Genomic DNA, 17,010 nt, shown 5'->3' on the forward strand with positions numbered 1-17,010 from the left:
TTATTAGGTAAATTTGTATGGAATTTCAAGTTCTCACTCATGCCTTGGTAACCCTTCCAAAAAACTGAATTGTATACATTTGTATTTGTTTCTCTCTTTTTATTTCTTATTGTTATCTTAAGTTTGTTTTCCTGCCTGTTCCGTCCCTGCTTTCGTTCTTGTCCTTGTCACAGTCCTTTCTTTCTGTTCGTTTCGCCTGACGTCATGATATCAAAATTATCCCACATGGAGTTCTTAACGGATGTTGAGTTGCCCTCATCTCCTAGAGTAAATTTACTAATTTTACAAGCTACGCTTCTCTTGCGAATTCCTCTTTTCCACAATAGAGTTACAAAATAGGACTATATTATTGCTTACTTGTTTATCTACATTATGTACCTAAAAACCAAAGTTGATACATTGTGTTTTGTTGAAACTTATGTGATTCAAAGTTCCTTAAAATATTATGTACTCATGTAAGCGTTATGCATATTTTTCTTTGTATTACTTTATATGAAAATAAAATCATTTGAATTGAATTGAATTGAATTGAATTGAATTGAAGACAGTTTTGCAGCTGTAAGGAATTATTTTACTACTAACCTGCACAGTCAACGTCTAAACGCCCCGCCCTCAGTGAATTACGTTGTACGTAAGACACGCCCCCCGTTTCCTCCCACCGCCCTGGTTGCGCAATCCACCCTGTTTTTTAGAGCACACTCATCTGAGCTGACGCCGCCGCCGCTGCCCCGTGGAGCGAATGACGTGTTGCGTGACGATGTTGGGGTTGTTGTGATCAGTACCGTACTAGTACATTGCCTGTTGTTGGTGCAACACCCTACATCCAGCGACGTTGGTAACTCGGAAGCTCTGAAAACATCGACTTTTGCAACGTGTGAGTACTCGGGCGAGTTTATGCACACTTCTAGAGGATAGAATGGGATTAACCAGCCCGTCGAAGAAGTTACTTTTGTACTGTACGGGGTCTGTCAATATTACATGTATTACTAAAAGTACCTGCAGTCCCACGCGTTGTGTTTTTGCGAGGTACTGAGTGCCGTGAACGGTGTTACCTAATGGAATGATACATAAACTTGTAAAGTATTGATTGGGATTGATTATTGTTATGGCTAACGTAGTATCTACTTCGTAGTTTGAATGTCATGTACGTAAGCAGGAGGGAATTGTAAAGAAGAAAGAACATGACTTGTAGCTTGTCATTCTCAACTTCTACTTGGTTTTACTCTTGCCTTGACTCGAGATTTTACTGTTTAGACCATCATCGGCATCAGCAGCATCATGAATGATGCTCTCACTGGCACTGCCCTGAAACTCTCAACACACTTGCTACGCTATAGCCTAAAGCATAGATTCTTAATCATAAACTTGGTATGACTTAGTGAATTGCACTTTGTAAACAGAACAAAACAAAGTCAAAGAATGATTATACACAGAATTGATGATTAAAAATGATATTTGACAAGAGGGTGATGAAGAAGAAGCAGACGCCCATTTGCTTTGTTTTCATTTTTTTTTTTGCTGTTTCATGATAACAAATAACTGTTATAGGTAATACATAGAAAGTCAATTTCTGTAAGCTGCGTAGCATTGAATAATTTGGTGTTTGTGTTATACTCACTGACTGTCTTTTCATGAAGCAGAAAAATGTAGAAATGTGCCAAAATTTTAAAACCAAGATATCTGAGTGCCACAAACTTGTACCCACAAACTTGTACCCACTTGGTCAGTTGGTGGCCATGATGAGATGGCAAAACAATAGATGTCAAAACTTTTGGAAAATTGACATAGTTACACATTTCTGTTTGTTTAAATTGTAAGCTAACTCTTCAACTGAATCACGGGTACCTTTTGTAAATTATGTAAAGCTAGCCATAGCTTTCAATAGCCATGTTCATACAATGTAACATGTATAAGATAGGACAATGTATATTTTGCTTTATGCAAATTATTCAGCAAATGAAATTGATTTTCATTCAAGATGCGATTCTATTGGTCCTCCAAAAGCAAAACATGAAAATATACAAATAAACAAATAATATAAAAAGGGTTGTAAGTTCGCAAATCTTTGAACTCATTGCTGGAAAAGAGGCTGTATAAACATGTAGAAATGTTTTGCCATTTTATAGCTGTTGGATGGGGTAACTAAATTACTCCTTGTTGGGGGAAAAAATGAATTGACACTATCCTGTTTTGTGTATATCGTCGCTGGGGCGACAAGACCTCGTATATCTACAAAATGTCAAATGTTCAGGAGAGCCAAAAAACATGGCGGCCAAAGTACTATAGTGAATGGGATAGCCTTTCCTTTGACATGCTGTGGTGGCTTCATTTTTGGAGTAAGACAGTTGGGATTTGGCCAGGACATCACTTAACCCATTATTTGACCATTAATCTACAAAAGTCATTTTCATTAAAATGGTCTTGTCACCCCTGTGACAATATAGCCCTTTGCCAAAATGTCCATTCGGACAAACTCGAGGAATGATTTTCGTGATTTCATACTTGTGCTGTAAATTTGCATTGCTGCATCCACAGGTGTCTTCTCATACAGATCATCTAGTTACCATGGCGACAGAGTCCTCCACCCCATCCTCTTCGTGCAACGTGGAAGAGCTGCAGGAGCTGCTGAAGAAAGGAGGAAAGAGCATTTCGCTCCCACTAAACCCGATAGATGAAGTCTACGAGAATGTGTACGTCGGTGGAAAGTATGTGCAGTACAAGTACTAATAGGGAGCTTTAGATTTTCGCAATGGGGATGTTCAGAGAGAAAAAAAGCCCTGGTCTGAGCATGCAGAATCGCTTATCAAAGTCGATCTACATAGCTTGCTTGCCTGGGTTTTCACTATGTGTTCCGGACCATTTTTACATCCACACAATTCACGACGTAGAGAGCTACTTCATGCACCGATCATATGGTGGCGCCATTTTATTTCAATTACATTTAAATTAATCTAAAGCTACTTTTCAACATGGCGCAGGAAAGAGGAGAACGTCCAGCTCAAGCGTCGTCTCAAACGTCCGCGCTGCAAATCTAAAACTCCCTATTCAATTCAATGCTGACAACATGTATGCCTTTTATAACTGACAAGCAGAACATATCAGTGGCTTATGAAGGAATCAGACAATCCATTCAGAAGTTACAAGTTTTAAAAGTTGTCAGTGCTGCCAATCGTAGGGTGTCAAGACTAGAATGGCATTTTGTAACGTCATGCGTGGACAATGATGTAAAGAAAATATCAAGAGAATTCTGCAGAATTTAACGTTTTAGCATGATAAAAGAGCATATTGACTTTTAAAATACCTCTTTAGAAAGCAGGGGAATACTACCCTTTTCATATACAGAAACAAGTCAAAGGAATCTATACATTTGTAAAAAGAAGAAAATACGATTTCGTGAATTCAAAAAACGATATCGTATGTTGTTCTACAGACATTAACTCTTTATGTGCCATGGTGGAAACCCCCGTGTGCCACATTATTCTGAGACACCAACGTAGTCATGCATTGAGAACACATTCTATTTTTAACATCTACAACGTATATAACTTTTATAGATTTATACTAAATTATAGACGAAGTGAGCAAAGTTGTAGAGAAAATGCTAAGCTTTGCATTGATGTGAATTCTATGACAAATTTACAATCGTTTTTCTTTCAAATGCCCAGTAGCCACATTACTGTAAATATATGATTTTTGCACACAAAGCAGTGACAGAAACTTAGAATTTGCACGCAGATCCAGTATGAAACACTGCTTGTTAGTCGATCACCACATAAAATGCAAGCTATGGACGAGAGGAATGGAATCGCGAGAAACGCTTTCATCGTACTATGGCAGTTGGCGATTTATCGATTGGTTTGGGCGGGTTTGTGCGTTTGAGCGGAATATGCGAAGCTGGCACGCCACCGACCGAGTCGGACATGCGAACGTGGCACTTAAAGAGTTAAAAAAAAACTGCTGTAATCTCCTTGTGCAGCGATGGCAGCAAAGAAACTTCAAAATTACACTTTTAAAAAGATTGTCTGATATCAAACTTTCCTGATGTGTTCTACTATTATTGCTGATCTGCTGAATCCACATGTTTATAGTGGTTTTATTCCCCTTTAATGACATATTTTGATGATGTACAAGAAAAATTAGGGCCCGTCAATTTTGTAACTTTGTTTATTCTGCCAGATTCAGGCAGGAGATAAGGCCAGCTTCCAACTTGTTGATACAAGAAGAACTTTGCACATATCAATAAAATATTGATGGCCACAAATTTGTCCATGGCATGGAGTTTTATGATCTTCATAAATTCCTTTGCTTCTGGATTGGTGCCAAGTTTCTCTGTTGAAGTGGTTTGTGTTCTGATTGTCCTGTTGAACTAATTTCAAAGTTATAAGAAACTATACTGTGATAGTGTATTCTCATATTGATTCATGATACGCGTTTCCTTCGATGTTTTTTGTTCGTCATGATATTACAACTTACATGGAAACTTGCAAGTTATACTCTGTCTATGGGATGGTGCATTGCAAAGACTTTTAATTTTGAAAATCATATCCGACCTTTGCCAGTGATTTGACAGATGATGTCATTGACAGAATCTTGGTAACGAAGGTTATTTATTCTTTTTGTGTTTGTGTATCCAAGAAATCTGGAGAAAAAAAGTAGAGAACTTGATTTTAGAATATATGGTACATGCAGATTTTCATTTGGCTACAGAAGTGATGCTGAGTGTATCAACACTGTAAATCATTAGTCACTTAGATGCATTTGCCTTGCATAATTTCTCTAAGTCGGTAGAGGGGAATTATGTTTGGTTTAGTTGATAGCAAACTGCTCTTGAGACAGGAAGGTCAGGGTTTCAAGTCTTGCCACAGATCTTGTGTCTTTAGGCCAAGACACCTTATCCTTTCTATGTCGGTGAGTAAACTGGTAGGCAGTAGGAACATGTAGCTAAAAGTCAATGAAAGGAATTCACAGAGGTACTTGTGGTAGTTATACCCCCCCCCCCCCCCCCCCCCCCCCCCGGCTAAATACTGGTTAGTGATAATGTCAGAGTAAAGATTAGCATTAGGGTTAGGTTTAGGGTTAGAGTTTAGATTAGGGTTAGGATTAGGTTTGGGATTAGGATTAGGGTTAGGGTCAGGGAGGAGAATGGTCTGGGGTAATTACCCAGGGGGTAATTGCCGTAGACTTGTGATGGATGCTTAGGAAGCAATGAGAGCAAGTACTGTAAAACATATTTTCGCGCGTGAAATTTTTGCGAATTGGAGCCGACTGCCTTTTTTGTGGCATGAAATTTTCGCGAGTTGTCTCTAACATTCAATGCGTATAGTGTAGAGAAGAACTTTCATGTGCATTTTAATTTCATGAATCTTGGCTCTTGCAAAATTCGCGAAATGTAAATGCACGCGAACATTCCTTGTTTTACAGTAACTATGTGATCAACAGCTGCTTGGATCCATTAGAAGGACTATTTTAAATGCAAATTTTTTGTTGGCTTAAATGTGTGCGACAAGTCATGTATGGCAACACTGTTGCCAACAGATGTATTATATAATGAGCTGACACCCACATGTGAAAGATACTACCTCTTGCACTTCTTTAGTTCATGGACCAAATAAAAACAATAAATTTGATTTAAACAATAAACATGTACATGTACTTATGTAGATTCGGACCAGTCAGCCAGTTCACAGACTTTACTTTATAAAATCTAAGCATGTGCAGATAAAGGCCAATGCAGACTCCTTTCCAGAGGGTTGATGGATTTAAAAAGTACTGGTATATATACAGCTATATCATCTACTGTATATGAATTGATGAGGTAGATATTGCATTATTGTATAATGGACCTTGATATTGCATTGTTTAACCCCTTGTGTGCCAGAACTGCAGCAGCAGACAAAGACAAGCTTAAGGAGCTGGGGATCACACACATCTTAAACTGCGCCCAGGGAGCAAAGTTCTTTCACGTCGACACCAGTGCAGAAGACTATGCCGTAAGTCATAATTCAGTCAACCATGAAATAAATCTGTTGTGTATTGCCACTGATTAATTCAGTTCAATTCAATTAAATCTTTATTTCTGATTCAATATATATATAAATATATAAAAAATATATGTGAATAATGCAAATTGTCCAAAAAGTGAGTTTAAAAACAAAATGTCAACAAAACAAAGCGAGATTATGATAAAGACAAAAGAATTAAAAAAAAAACCACACACGGGCATCACAGATATCACAAGTACAATGTACATAAAGAACAGAACTCATTAACATTGTGTGTTTGTTTGATCGGAAAAAGGCATGCACGTAGAAAGCCAGAATAGGCTTGTTATGTTGCACATACCCTGCGTTATAATCATTTTAAAAGTACTTAAAAAATCAAGTTAATCATAAAAAAAGCCCACTAAACACCACAATACAAATAGATGAAAGACCAATATACCCATTTGAATAATATGTATCAACACTTACTAATCAATATTTTCTTGTACTGTTTTTTGAAAATATTATTAAACTGTATATTAAATTTGCTCAGTTCTAAAGTATTCCATAAAACGGGACCAGTATGCCGCAATGAATATTTAGATATGTCGGTTCAAAAACGCCATCGATGAAAATGATTTGAAGATCTTGTATAATAATTATGTACATCAGAGTTCACAGAAAACATATTTTGTAAATAAGGTGAGACAGTTTTAGCATGAAAATGTTGCATAAAAGAACATATTTGCATTTTATTCAAATCTTGCAATTTAAGAGTGTGTAATGATTTAAAAAGTTTAGATGTTGATGCTCTATAATCTGACTTTGTACAAATTCAAATTGCTTTATTTTGTAGTATAAAAAGTCGTTGACTTTGGCAAGAATATGTGTTTCCTCAGATAGAATTGCAGTCAAATAAAACAGATAAAATATAAGCATTATAAAGAGCGAACAAAATGTAACTTGGCAAATCATATTTTAGTCAATTTAAAATTCCAATAAAACGAGAAATTTTTGTACAGACAGAATCAATATGATCATTCCAACTCAACTTACTGTTCTATACAACACCTAAAAAATTTACAGATTCATAAAATTTCAAACGTATGTCACCAATTTTCAAAATCATATCATCAGTAATATACTGCACACCTCCGTGTTTAAAAAATACACATTGCGTTTTACTTATATTCAAAGTGAGCATATTGCACTTAAAACAATTATATACTTGAAAAAGATTTTTGTTTAAAAATTCCATCAAAATATTGATATCGTCATGAGAGGCAAGAAGAAGAATAATTCACCCTTCATGGACGTCAATCAATTGCAATTTAAACATCTTGCAATGTCGATGCAAAGTCTATCAAAAGATTGTATGATTTTTTTGTGAATGGGTTGAAATTAAATCAGATGACTGGATGGATGAATTGATTGATTATAGGATGATTGACTGAATGAACCATGAGTTACTGGTGAAATGAAAGAATAAATCAATAAATGGATAGGGGGATATATGAGTGGATGGATGGATGGATGAATGCTTGTTGATTATGAATCAAAAGGAATGTGCAATCATGTTTATTTTCTGTCTTCAAGTATTCTAATGATTTGTTTTCCAAAAGTATCCTTTCTTGTGGTAAGTGTCAGCTTGAGAGAAAAAACAACAACAACAATAAACAGAGCTATGTAAAGATGTCAGTTTTGAAAAATTAAAAACGGTAGTCTTTGCTGTTTGTCTTTCAGTGTCATTGATTTAAATTGTTTTGTTTAGGGTTTTTTTTAAAAACAAAATTAGTATTTTATCTAAAGAGATATATTGCAAAGCACTGGTCGTCAGAGCTGAATGATTCAGATTATTCTCTACATCATTCATTTTTACCAGGACGTGGACATCAAATTTTGCGGCCTCATGGTCTCCGACTTCCCTACGTCTGACATTAAGCAGCATTTCGACACAGCTGTTTCATTCATTGATGAAGCATTGGCCCAAGAAAATGGTAATGAGAAAAATGTTTTAACATTTACACAGTGGAGCCTTGTTATAGCAAGGGTGGATGTAGTTAGTTAACTCATATACCCTGTCCCATCCTAAATTCTAAAATCCCCATTGACTTAACCCGTCTCATCCTCAACGGGTTAATACAGAGGCCACCAGGTTCCCGTATGGAATGGGTTAACCCGTTGAGGATGGCCTGATTTGCTACAATACGCATTTCCAGACTCAGATCATGGCCGGGTATACTCGTCCTCAATGGGTTAGTGTATGTTTTTGGAAGGTTTGAAGGTTCCATTCCTTTTCTATTTTTTTTCGTTTTTATCCCAGATAAAATGAGAAGTCTTAGATATTTTGAGAAAATTTGGCGGTCCCAAGCAACATGATAAAGAATGGTTCCCTCGTACCTGCCTAGCATCACCTGGACCAACTCTGTCTTACTGCAGTTAATGGGACTTTCAGTGGTATTTCAATTGTTGAGGCAGGAACTAACAAAAACAAAGAAAGAAAAAAAACAAACACAATTTATTTGACAATCAAATCTAGTATATGACAGTACATCATACTCATCGGGATGTTAAAGTAATTTTTTTAAACAGATTTCACATTTAGAGTGAATAAGTGTGAAATATGATAAAACCATCTAAAAGCAATGCTTCCAAGTGCTAGTCAGTTCCATGTGCAAACAAAAAAGAACTTGTGTAACTAAGGAGGTACTTTAGGTGCTTGCCTAGTACCTCCTTTGTGTAACTTAACCCGTTGCAGAAGAGTCCCGAGTATACTTGGGCAGGTGTCTATGGGAAATATGTGTTGTAGCAAAATCATCCCATCCTCAACAGGTTAAAGTATATCAATGAAACGTAAGGGAATCTTCTGTGTCCAAGACTTTGGGCAGTGTGTTCACTGATGTCAATCAGCATACATAGCATGCAAAGCGTCCTTTAATGACTGTGTTCTCGTTTTAATTTTCTGCCGTTTTATCTTATTTTTCATTCAATTTTTCCTGTGTGGAGTCAAAATAAGAAGCAGGCTACACTCCTATTACTCTTAATGCATGTATTATGTGTAATTACATTTTGTAAATGATTGGTAAATTTTTTGAGAGCTTTAAAAACAAAAGAGGAAGAAGGAAATGTGTTACCTCAACACTATTTTCTTATTCCTCCTGAATGCATGATTCACTTTGTAAAAAAACTAACACAGCAAGTATGAACTGATACATTTTGTAAATGCCTGACAAATTTATTGTGAGCTTGAAAAAAAAAGAAGAAATAAGAAAACTGTAAATGTGTTACCTCATCACTTTTTTTTTTTTTCATCCTGAATGTGTGAGTTACTTTGTAAAAAAATGAATCAGCAAATATGAGCTGATTGTGGTGTATTAACCTGTTGAGAACGAGTCCCGAGTATACTCACTCAGGTGTCTATGGGAAATACATGTTGAGGCAAAATCAGTCCGTCCTCAGTGGGTTAAAATCACTGCATGATATGTGCAATAATGATTGTGAAGGCTAATTCCTCATTGATTCCCCACAGGGAAGGTGCTTGTCCACTGCGTGCAGGGCTTCAGTCGCTCCGCCTCCGTTGCCGTGGCGTATCTGATGCTCCGCCGCGGCCTGACGGTCCAGGAGGCGGTGAAGACAGTCAGGGAGAGGAGGGAGATTGGACCAAACAGTGGATTCCTGAAACAGCTGTGCGCCCTCAATGACGAACTCCACAACAAGTGATGACACAGCGGGATGACGATTCTTTTCCTTCTTGCTTTGAGCTATTCCGAGACAAAAGCATATATCTGCATTCGCACAATTGTTTCATTTTTCTCTTGTAGTGACAAAACGTCTGTAATGTGAGAATATAGTTTTTTTTTCCTTTAACATTTACTACAGTTATTTCTTTTAATATATTTAAAAGGGGATTCAAAGATGATGATTTCTTTTATGGTAAACTGCTGCTTTTAAGTTCCATTACTTGCAAAAGGCTATGTGGAAAGACTGCTGTATTCCTTGCATTTGAAAAAAAGAAGAAGAGAAGATCGTAATGGAAGCAACAGGCTAGTAAGCAGCGGGGTAGAAAGGGTAGCAGTGTTGGAATTTCAGAGCTTGGCTATTTGCTCCAAGTTCATTGTGTCACTGCTGGCATACAGGGATAGCCTGGTAGAAGTGTCGCTGCCGGGAAAGCAGTAGATGACAGGTTTGATTCCTGCTGGTTCCAACACGTTTGTTAAAGATGTGGATCAGCAGTTGCGATCTTACAAAGTTCATCTGTACAGATGGAGACAAATAGAAGAAATCTCATACCACAGATTGTAATGGGTTTACTAATTCTCTTGTATGAATTGGTTCTGTTATCTGAAAATCCACAAAAGGAATGAGCCAAAAGAAAAAGACAAGATTATGGTTTAGTCTTCTTGAAAGTGTCTCTTGACATCTTGCATAGTATTCTGAAATCTTGATTGTCTTCGTCGGTGTACCTGAAATAGTGCAATGTGAATGTCTTGCAAACATGCTCATTTATCAAATATTCATGGTGGCGTCACGGTGTGTTTACAGTGTACTCATAGTTCATATTGTCATCATGCACTTAATCTGCTTTGTGGAGTAGACAGGACATTATTGTCTGCGTGATCACTAGCAATATTGTTATACCCAGAACTCATGTAGAATGTATTTAAACTGTTATTATCATGCTAGAAGAATCATACTCTTGTTGACGTTATAAATGTATCTCACTTGGTACATACTAGCAACTGTGACATGTTAACCATTCTTTACCATTCTTTGTGGAGACTTATGCAAGAGTGCCTGCTTTTGTGGCCTAGATTCATGTTTATTTGTGCTATGCTCACAAGCAAAATGATTTTGATAAAAGAATTTAAATTATAGCTTCTTTTATCAATATCTGTTATTTTTCTGTATCAAAACTCTGTATATTTGTCCAACCTTTTCCAATAAGGTAGTGCACTTGTTTTGCTGTAAAAGTTGTGTGAAGATGTACATAGCGATCAAACCTGAGCTCACTTGATTTTGATTTTCGCTGATCCCATGCAGATGCCATTATAGTGTACAACAAAAGACCTCAGCCCATGCTCTATTTACATCTCACATCCGATCGATCATGTGCATTGTTAGATGACACATGCAGTTGACCGTGGAAAGGGGAAACATGTACTGCTTGATTGCTTTCGAACAGGTGGATTTATTAACCTGATTGTTCTTTGTAGATGGGCAAACAGAATATCTTTTGAGGGTGTTCAAGTTTCTCTGCATATTGCTTAAGGAATTGGTTAAGAGTAAATATTTGCCTGTATTTGTTTTTAGAAGTAGAGAGAGTGCACAAAAAGGATATTTGCACCACTCCACATGTGCAATAGGAAGGTGCTATGATATTTATAAATAAAATCCTGATCAGAAGTATGATGATTGGTAAAATTAGAAGTACAGTCTGTAGTAGTGTAGTAATAATTTTAAGACATACATCCTTTGTACATAATGCAATTAGCAAGTATGACAAATTTCCTATTATGTGATTTTAATGAAACACTGTATTGCTACAGCTTTTGTGTAACAATGCACTGGAAGTATTTTGCTGCTGTTGCTCTTACTTTCATTTATGAAAGATGGAAGATAATTGTCACAAAGCTACGTTTGTAGGTAATGGTCTTTGATAACTTTTAATATTTGTTGTCTCTCATTTTGCGAGGACGATAGGTCTATAACTAGCAGTTTGTCATTGGAAATCAATTTTTGTTGTATGAAGACATAATGCAGTCAATGACTGTGGATCAAAGAGCAAAGGATAAAGAACCAAGTGTTCATTGCATAGTCCTTTTGAAGGGGGCTTTAAAGTGTTGATCATGTGGTTGCTTGCTAACAAGTATTCTTTTTTTTCTCCATAGCAGCCATAAGAAATATTACAAATCATTTCTAATCTACTTGAATGTATCTATTCAAGCTGTGGTGCAATTATTGTTATTATGTCTTCGTTTGATTTTGGCGATATCAGTGAAGTCAACATGTTCATAAGTTGTCGATGAAACTACTTTAATATATTGCATTTATATTTTCAGTACACATTCAGATATCCTTTTGAATCTTTGAATATTCAATCTTTTTTGAGCTGTTCAATAAAATATACATTTCGCTACAACTCTCATGACATGTAATATTCCACGTTAGTAGTGTGTCAGTTTGCTAATGTTGTGCAATTATGGGTATTCATACGTACTGGAATATTATTTTCCCTAAAAAGTTTTACAATAAGCTAATTTAATCACTTATTCCTCTCAACTGAATTTCAGTACTTACAAGTCCAGTTTGCTTCATGTTGCTGTGTTTTCCAAGCATCAGTTGTGATTTTGGGATGTCAGAAAACAAGCATTTTTGATAATTTAGACATGAAACTAAAAAAAGAAAGAAAAAGAAATGTAAATCAGTCTATTGCATTATTGTGATTCCCTTCGTGGCAAAATGTCTTTGTTCCTTCAAAATTTGAATGTCTTTAAATAATTGTACAAACATGATGGTTAACATATTTTCACACTTGTTTATGTGTGTACATTCGTGATGCAAAGTTCACATTTCATTCCACTATGCATTAAGAGCTTGCTGCATGAAAAGACGCACAAAACTTTGTTTTATTCTAGAGATGGACATTACAAAATTGTACATATTTATTTATATCATATGTATGCAACATGCTGCCTGCACAAAGTTGGTGTTGTAAACATTGTCATGTGTATATTTTGATATATATGTTTGCATTAAACATGACTTATAAGTATACACAAAGTGGAAAAATTATCTAATGTGTCTCACGTTTCTATCACAGTTCTGTGTTAAAAGGATGAAAGAGAAGTTTATTGTGGGAGGAAAGTAATTTTACTCTCTGAAAATAAAGTAGCTCTTATTTTTAGGCAGAATTGAAAGACATATCATCTGTATGTTTGTACATGTCTTGATTATGAAGGAATAATTTTTAAAAGCTTTTATAAGATTGAAAAAAAAAGATATGTTTTTATTGCATTTCGAGTAATGAACCAGACCATCATTGACAAAACAAAACAAACCAAAGCAAAGAACAAATTTTATTAATTTCAAAACCTTGCAACGGATTGTCCAGTTTTCCTCAACTCTTCACCGACATGTTCTACTGATCTTGCTGCATTCACTCAATCCATAACTACACATTATATTTGGCCTTATTCTCCAAAGATACTTAAGTTAATGTGTGTGTGTGTGTGTGTGTGTGTGTGTGTTTAAGTTACGTATTTAGAGCAGAGTCAAAGAATCAATGGTCCAGCAAATGCTGTGATCCCTATTGTTAAAAAAATAACAAGGAAAAGTAGAAATTACGCGGTGCGTAATATATGTCCCCGCCGGAAGTAGCATTTAGTAGCAAAATGTACAATATAGGTAAAAAGATGAAGGTCAAAGGTCAAAGAAGTCAAAGGTCAAAATTCTGTGTAGAAGTTTTGAAGCCCTCACCTAGTGCCATCACTTAAAGCAAACGGAATTGAAATCGGGTTACAAATGGCAAAGGAGTAGCATTTTGTAGCAAAATGTACAATATAGGTCAAAAATCAAGGTCAAAGGTCAAAGAAGTCAAAGGTCAAAATTCTGTGTAGAAGTTTTGAAGCCCTCACCTAGTGCCATCACATAAAGCAAACGGAATCGAAATCGGGTTAGAAATGGCGTAGGAGTAGCATTTTGTAGCCAATGTACAATATAGGTCAAAAATCAAGGTCAAAGGTCAAAGAAGTCAAAGGTCAAAATTCTGTGTAGAAGTTTTGAAGCCCTCACCTAGTGCCATCACTTAAAGCAAACGGAATTGAAATCGGGTTACAAATGGCGAAGGAGTAGCATTTTGTAGCAAAATGTACAATATAGGTCAAAAATCAAGGTCAAAGGTCAAAGAAGTCAAAGGTCAAAATTCTGTGTAGAAGTTTTGAAGCCCTCACCTAGTGCCATCATATAAAGCAAACGGAATCAAAATCGGGTTAGAAATGGCGAAGGAGTAGCATTTTGAAGCAAAATGTACAATATAGGTCAAAGGTCAAGGTCAAAGGTCACAATTGAAATTCTGTTTAGAAGTTTCAAAGCTCCCATGTAGTGCTATCATATAAAGCAAACAGAATCAAAATCGGGTTAGAAATGGCGAAGGAGTAGCATTTTGAACATTTTGATCACACACGGACGCACACACGGACGGACACACGGACGGACACACGGACACACGGACGGACACACACACGTACGGAGCCCGTTTCATAGTCCCCTGCTCGAACTCGTTCGGCGGGGACAATAATACTTTTCCCCCACTGGGATATTTATTATTCTACATCAAACATATATATTCATCTAAATACATGATACATCATAATGTTTCAAACAAAGTACTTTGAAAAAACAGGCAATGAAATATTGTGACTCAGACCATCATATCATACATATCAAGAGAACAGGTGACTATTAAAACAGACAACATTTTTTTTTTCTGAAGCACTTGAAGCTTGTGATTATTTCTTGCAATAAAATTTCCTTATCATAATATTCCCTTATGTTATCTTTACATGAATTAAACAAGGAATTATTCCTTTTGTTTTACAAGCATAAATGTTATATCTCACAAGCATAAAAGATCATTATGATAGAGAAGAGAGAAAATAAAAAGACACGTGAAATGCAATTATAAGTTTGAGGCAGCTTGTCCTTTTTCCACATTATGATTGTCTTTTCCATTTTTGCAATAGTGTTGAATGTCTTACACATTTGAACATATTTGGCATTTTCCCTCGCTTTTTATTGATGTAATCATACCAAATTAGATTTCAGTTTTAGAAGATGAGAGCTGTGAACAGAAGTGAAGAAGAGAGTAGTGGTAACGATAAAAGATATTATTGTGGCTTATGTTATCATTATCTATTACTGTTACTATTGCTGTTATTATTAACATTACTATCATTGTTATAAGTTTTATCACCATCGTTTTATTTTCGTTATACAGTATTGCAGTTATTCGCGGAGATATTGTATTTATTTTCACTCAGTTGCACGTGCCACCTGTCGAATCGTAGTGCAGGACACGCCCACCCTGGAAACGGAATAAGCCACGCCCATTTCTAGGAGACTGTGGATTGTGTGATCGAATCAAGTGACGCTTATATTGGAAGAGCTCGCAGCTCAGACGAAGAAAGAGCTGTGTTCTCATAACTCGCGCTTGTTAGATCCTTGTACTACTAGTAACTACCTAATTCGGTGTCGGTAAGTGTTTATTTGTCGTAAATGATTCATAGTTGCAATTTATCATCAACTTTTCCTCTCTTTGAACGAGCAAATATCATAGTAGGTACACGCAAGTGGTGTCCTTTAATAGTCCGATACATGCTCGTTGATGTTTGTAAATTGTCTCTTCTTCTTTTTTTTTTTTCAGCTGCGGACTGCGGCGTTAGTATTTCCGCTGTCAGTAATGGCAATGAATAGAAAAAAAAAGAAGCTATTTCATGGCAGACTGTTTTGTTTTGCAAGCAATGACGAAAGTGGCATTCTATTCCGTTATGATGTGGTGGTCCTGCATCCTGATCCCTGAGTTTCTTTTGTGAACAGTTCATGTCACTGCCTTATAACCTTGGGGCGCTCCTTAGTTATAGTAGTACTTAGTAGTCACTGCCATGCCCAAGCAAAATTTCTGAAAAGTTGTGTAATCTAGGTCTAGATCTAACGTAAAGTCGCTAAAGATTTATTCTAGAAGTAATGGAAGTCGAGCTCGAGATGCTTGATAATAGAATTTCTACTGTTTTTTGGACCTCTCTTGATACCGGTACTAAAATTTTTATCCGTAACTTGTAAGATATTTTGATGAGACTCAAAGACTAGTTCTAGCTAGAATATTCTTGGAAATGGGAACTATCGTCTTGTCTATTGAATACACAAATAGCCACAGGCCTGAGCTAGCTGAGAGGTTTTGGTTGAAACTACATGTACATGTATATGCATGAGGTGACTCAATATTACTATTTTCTGAGAGGCACATTCTCTCAGAAAGTATGGTACTATATTGTACATTGAAGTCACTGAAGACTTGTCTTGTAGTTTAACCAGAACCTTGAACAATGGCCTGGGTTCATATCCCTCCCAATGAATTTTAAGAGTAACAGCGAAGTAAAGAGGGTGGTTGACCGATCTCAAAGTTATTTTTTTCCACGCACAAATGTACACGTAAAAGTGAATGCATTGACTGCACGATACCCTTAGGCCAAGTAAAAAAAGAAAGCAGTTTCTCGTCCGGGTTTTTTGAGCAAGGCGATGAGGGAGGTCCTTACTATTTGATATCTTACTATTTTTTCGAGGATTGTCAAAATGAAAGTAATCTGTGTTTCTCGTCCGGTAATTCTGAGAAAGGTAACGAGAGAAGGGTTTACTATTTTCTATATCCAATTTATGAAATGAAATATCACTCTGGTAGCTGTGTTATGAGAGACCAGGTCCCAAGTGTATGTCTTGCCTGCACTCTGTGCATTTTCAAACAAATAGATATATTATGTACCATACTTGAAACGAAACTTCATGCATGCAGAAATGCATTTGCTTTTTCTTTCCACTACAGATATCAAGGGTATTTCTGATACCAGTGTACTTGCAATTCTGATGTATTGTGCTATTAATTGAAACAGGTATAAAACATGTCTTTCAACAAATGTACGACTGAAATTAATTCCATGATATTCAAAACACTGCTTTATTTATCATTTGTGTTTATGACTTTTTGAGTCCACACAGCTGGTATGTATAGTTCTTCACAGTACAATTGTAGCACATTCAACTGGAAACTAGCTTGTACAATTGCAGATGGATGTCAAAATGATACTGATGTGGCATTATAGCATTAAACATTTAAAGATGTTTCTTCATGTTCTAAAAAGACATTTGATAATCACTCATCATTTGGATGATGAATTATTGTATACCAAAACTACATAAATGTAGTAAAACATGTACCTGTGCAGGTAAGTCACATTCTCCCTTCATTTCTTCCATGGCC

General features: G+C 36.2%; 1 protein-coding gene across 1 annotated transcript; it reads left to right on the forward strand.

Annotated features, from left to right (window-relative positions):
• The first annotated feature begins 2,431 nt into the window (after window positions 1-2,431).
• Window positions 2,432-9,818, forward strand: LOC139710592 (dual specificity protein phosphatase 3-like). The gene is made up of 4 exons (XM_071622519.1): window positions 2,432-2,705; window positions 5,879-5,990; window positions 7,864-7,978; window positions 9,511-9,818. The coding sequence occupies exons 1-4, from the start codon at window positions 2,482-2,484 to the stop codon at window positions 9,699-9,701; spliced, it is 642 nt and encodes a 213-aa protein (XP_071478620.1). The 5' UTR covers window positions 2,432-2,481; the 3' UTR covers window positions 9,702-9,818.
• The last annotated feature ends 7,192 nt before the right edge of the window (window positions 9,819-17,010 follow it).

Source organism: Diadema antillarum, unplaced genomic scaffold (genome assembly GCF_040938485.1).
Source record: "Diadema antillarum isolate AM-2024a unplaced genomic scaffold, OU_Dant_1.0 scf00000039, whole genome shotgun sequence".
In the NCBI taxonomy this organism is placed as follows: Eukaryota; Metazoa; Echinodermata; class Echinoidea; order Diadematoida; family Diadematidae; genus Diadema; species Diadema antillarum.